Source organism: Capsicum annuum, chromosome 11 (genome assembly GCF_002878395.1).
Source record: "Capsicum annuum cultivar UCD-10X-F1 chromosome 11, UCD10Xv1.1, whole genome shotgun sequence".
In the NCBI taxonomy this organism is placed as follows: Eukaryota; Viridiplantae; Streptophyta; class Magnoliopsida; order Solanales; family Solanaceae; genus Capsicum; species Capsicum annuum.
Genome location: NC_061121.1, coordinates 207378537 through 207382682, shown reverse-complemented (window position 1 = coordinate 207382682; position 4146 = coordinate 207378537). Strand labels below are relative to the sequence as shown.

The window sequence follows — 4146 nt, the reverse complement described above, 5'->3', positions numbered from 1 at the left end:
TTACTGACCCCCATTATTCTAAATTTATTTTTTTTATAATAATTTTTTATTTACAAATTGTGGGGGTTTAAACCTCCGCAATTGTTTATTTTTTTTAAAATTAGTAGGACCCATCATTTTTTAATAACTAATTATAGATTCTAATTTTAGCTCAAATTTCAATAACCTACAATTCAATATTTGTTCAATTCATATATTATTAATACAAAAAAGTAATTAAACATTGTAATTGACAAGCATATTAAAAATACATTGAACATTAAACTTCAAAAATTAAATTTTCAACATTAATATCTTCAAACGTCAAATTTTCAACATTAAGTAGTATCTTCAAAGTACAAAATTAAACACAAAACCTTCAATATTTCTAAGATTCAGTCCAACAACACAATTACATCATCATAATTGAATATCCAAAACAAATCCAATGGAATCAAAGAATGTCATTAGGATCATTATCATTGCGTGATCTCCTTACATCCATAGGTGAAATAGGTCCACTAACCGCATCACTTGGCTACACAAAAATGCTAAGTATAAGAATCAATCGATAAACTTTCAGTCCTTATAACTAAAGTACAAAACAGTTCAATAAACAATCAATCAACTACATCTATATCCAAAACTAGTTGAAGTTCATTATATTAAATCCTCTGTATATGTTTAGAGGATTCATCATAATTTAATTATTTTTACGCCGGATATCAACCTACTTCACCCGTCATCCTTTAGCTCTAGCTTATTAAAATCAGTCAGCAAAACATTGATTTGTAGCCTTGATTTGAAAATTGGATGAAATCAGATGAACGAGAACATAGAGCTTGGACAAAATTCAATTAATTGGATAATATATTCTTGCTTTTTTAAGTGTCTTACAGATAATTTTTTTGAATCCCTAACTAAAAAGTGTCAGTATAAGTTAACTATGCAGTATATGCAGCCTTGATTTGTAATTCTATATGATTATGATTAAGCTACAATCATTGGCTAATAATAGACAACATGTTTTGTTATGCTAAATATGTCATATGTCAGTACTTGCTAATTATGAAAAATATGTGTGTTTATAAACAATCCCAATTGCCAGTTAGGAGCTTGTCGAGGAAAGAAAGGGAAATTCCTAATAAACATAGACCTATAGGAGGTGAACTTAATGAAATGATCGCCAACGCAAAGATTTCTGGAAGCACTACTAGTGCTAATCCTATGTTTGAAGCCACAGAAACCATTTCACCTGGTGACTTTTTCTTTTCTCAGAAGATTACAGAAAGTAAATTTGATAAAAATCCTCAGGTACTGACTGATATAAATGTTGAATCTTTAAAAACACCTGCTACTTTCAATCAGAGTGGAAGAAGGAATTTATCTAGTAATACTATGACTTAAACAACTAAAAGCACGTGTACTTTCACAAGTAGGAAGAGTAGTAATATGAGTGATGCTAGTGGAAGGACAACCAAAAGTATGAGAAATTGCATTGCAAACATCCAAAAGAAGCAGTCAGAAGTAGGCTTTTCTTGTATCAAGAAGGGAACTTGTAGTTCCTCAAGAGGAAACTCCTGAACTTGCCCTTTTCCTCTATACCTTTTCTCATCTCACCAATCACTTTAACTTCTTTCCCAAAACAAATCAAGAAAACGTACAGCTGGTCTGAATATTATAATCCAATTTTAAAATGCAAGTAATAACTTTCTGATCTATATCTGAGTCATTCATAACTATATGATTATTATTTTGTTTTGGTTATATCTTTACCGATTTTCCACGTGACTGACCATCTTGGAAACAAAATCACTGACAAAATCCTCATCTACTACATCGAACAAGTTAGTCTATGCTTTATTCACTTGATTAAAGTAAGAAAATCATTTAGTGGATTTTAGGATGAAGACTATAGTTTCCCCAGTTCATTTTTGAAAATGCCACCGCCACCCCCGTTCATACACTCACTAAGACACTTTGCTTTCACATTTTTCTGCTTAGATCATAAGCTAAGTTTTGTTGTTCTAGGTTTCTTCAAATGAAATCCTTCCACAGATCTTATTCAAGGGTCCTCCTGGTTCCCAATATTTCTATCATACATTTTAAACTAGCACACACTCCACAATCTCTAATTAAACAGCAATGACACATTGTAGCCTTAGCATAATATGCACCTGAATTTGAATGGTTGATATAGTTTTTCACTAGAATTATCAAATTTCTGGTGCATGAATATACTTAAATAGCACCTTTACATCTTGGTAATAGAACCCTCTAAAAATTGTTAATGCAGAGAACTAACTTGCATACCAAGTTCAACCGATTCAATTGAAAAAAATAAAAATAAAGAGAACTATACTTACCATTGTGGGAGAAACCATTGAAGGAGAATCAAAGAGCCCCACAAATTTTTCCAGTATCGTTCCTTCTTTCATTATCATATATGCCTTCAAAGAACTCATTATTTGATTGTGAGAATTCATCATTTGAGCAAAGTTATCTCTACATTGGAAAGAACAAGAACCTCCACTACTTAAAGCACTTGTACCACCAAAATGAGGTCTATCTTGTTTGAAAACTCTACTAGGAACAACTCCTAATCCCAAGAATCTCACCCTTCCAGAGTGCTCTAGCCCTAGCACCTTACCAACGGCATCATTTGGCGAAATTTGAGACTCATCTATTGCGCTTTGGCTCAAAGCTAACTCAATTTTTTCCTACATATAGAAAATTTATTTTCAAAATAAATTAAAAATAGAAATTTATTTGGCATACCGCAGTTGATTACTCGACAAGAGTCTATGGCACATAAGTATAACTCACACATATTTCTTTTGCCGCTTCATTAACATATGCTCCATCTTGATTGTTATGAGTAGCAAGGTACATTTTTCCTCGGCCAGGCCATTGTCCAGCCTCAGCCGTCTATAAATTAAAAAACATAATCAAAATAATTTACTAGTTAGGAATAATTACATTCGAGGTTAATTCACTCACCATTTCATCCCTTCTTGTAGCATTGTCTTTGGAGTCACCGGCGTGTGGAATTGTCTGTTTCTTTCGATTTTCACGGTTCCTTTGACGCATTTTCTTACAAAAATATATTTATACCTCAATTAGATAAAATTAATTATACAACTATAAGGAAATTCATATACATAAATACCTTTATTGATTCTTTAAAATTGTATTCAATAAAAGAAATCCATTGATCCGATGGGATTCCATCCGGCACCTTATCCAAAATCTGAGCTTTACTTTTAAGTGGATCATCAAAATCATTCCACATGTTAATCTTATTTGTAGCCTACTTTTTTCCAATAGATAAAGAAATATGTCGTCAAGCAATTGATTCGGCTGTGTCAAAGAAGAATTTAGGCTTCAAAATGAAAATATTGGTTAGCTTTTCCACTACATGTAAATATAAAATTCAAAGACAAAATTAATCAGTGGTATATTCATCAGAATTTAGAGCGCATACCTTTATTTTATGTTTGAAAATGCGGTTGAAGTATGTCATAGGTAAACTCGACCATTTCTCAAAGTTGATTGGAAATAAAGAGCAATCACACGCTAATATTCCACAAAAGCGCGAAAGTAGGCTGCGTGCTTCCCTAAATGTTTCTTCATAAACATCAAACTTAACCACGATACGTTCTTCACCTATTAAATTCAGTACTTCTTTAGCTTTCACTTTGATTTTCTTGACATTATTTCTTGAATCTGTTATAAGAAAAGATATTTGGTGAAGCTATGAGAGATATTACATTGGCTTAGAAAGATCTATTGAATATGTATTGATATTCTGAAGTATATACCTATTGCGTCTACGACCCAATGGGTATTCGATTCACGTCCAGAATATTTTTGGGGTGCAGCCTCATCTATTGGAGCTGGCTGTGATGAGTCCTGATTTGTTGGAGTCGAATGTGATGTAGATTGAACTAATTGAGATGACTGTGATGAGTCCTGATTTGTCAGACCCAGATGTGATGTAGAGTAAACTGATCGAGATGGTTGTGATGAGTTAGGACCAACCGAAGATGGCTATGATGAGTCTCGGCCAACAGGACATGGATGTGATGATTCCCGACCAACAAGAGATTAGTTGGCTATGTCTTAAATGGTTGTGTTTGGGGCTTTTTTCAGAGTATTATGGATTAT

The 4146-nt window shown here is 32.8% G+C and overlaps 1 protein-coding gene across 1 annotated transcript; it reads right to left on the bottom strand.

Annotated features, from left to right (window-relative positions):
* Window positions 1–433: 433 nt before the first annotated feature.
* Window positions 434–3069, bottom strand: LOC124888959. Its single transcript, XM_047400245.1, has 4 exons — window positions 2980–3069; window positions 2806–2907; window positions 2346–2699; window positions 434–517 (listed from the first exon to the last, which is right to left on the bottom strand). Exons 1-4 carry the CDS (start codon window positions 3067–3069, stop codon window positions 434–436), a joined length of 630 nt encoding a protein of 209 aa, XP_047256201.1.
* Window positions 3070–4146: the final 1077 nt, after the last annotated feature.

Excerpts from the sequence above, each read along its gene's own strand:
- LOC124888959 (XM_047400245.1), bottom strand. The coding sequence starts at position 3,069 with ATGCGTCAAAGGAACCGTGAAAATCGAAAGAAACAGACAATTCCACAC. Across the intron at positions 2,908-2,979 it reads CTACAAGAAGGGATGAAATG|ACGGCTGAGGCTGGACAATG; the intron begins GTGAGTGAATTA and ends TTTAATTTATAG. Across the intron at positions 2,700-2,805 it reads AAGCGGCAAAAGAAATATGT|GAAAAAATTGAGTTAGCTTT; the intron begins GTGAGTTATACT and ends TTCTATATGTAG.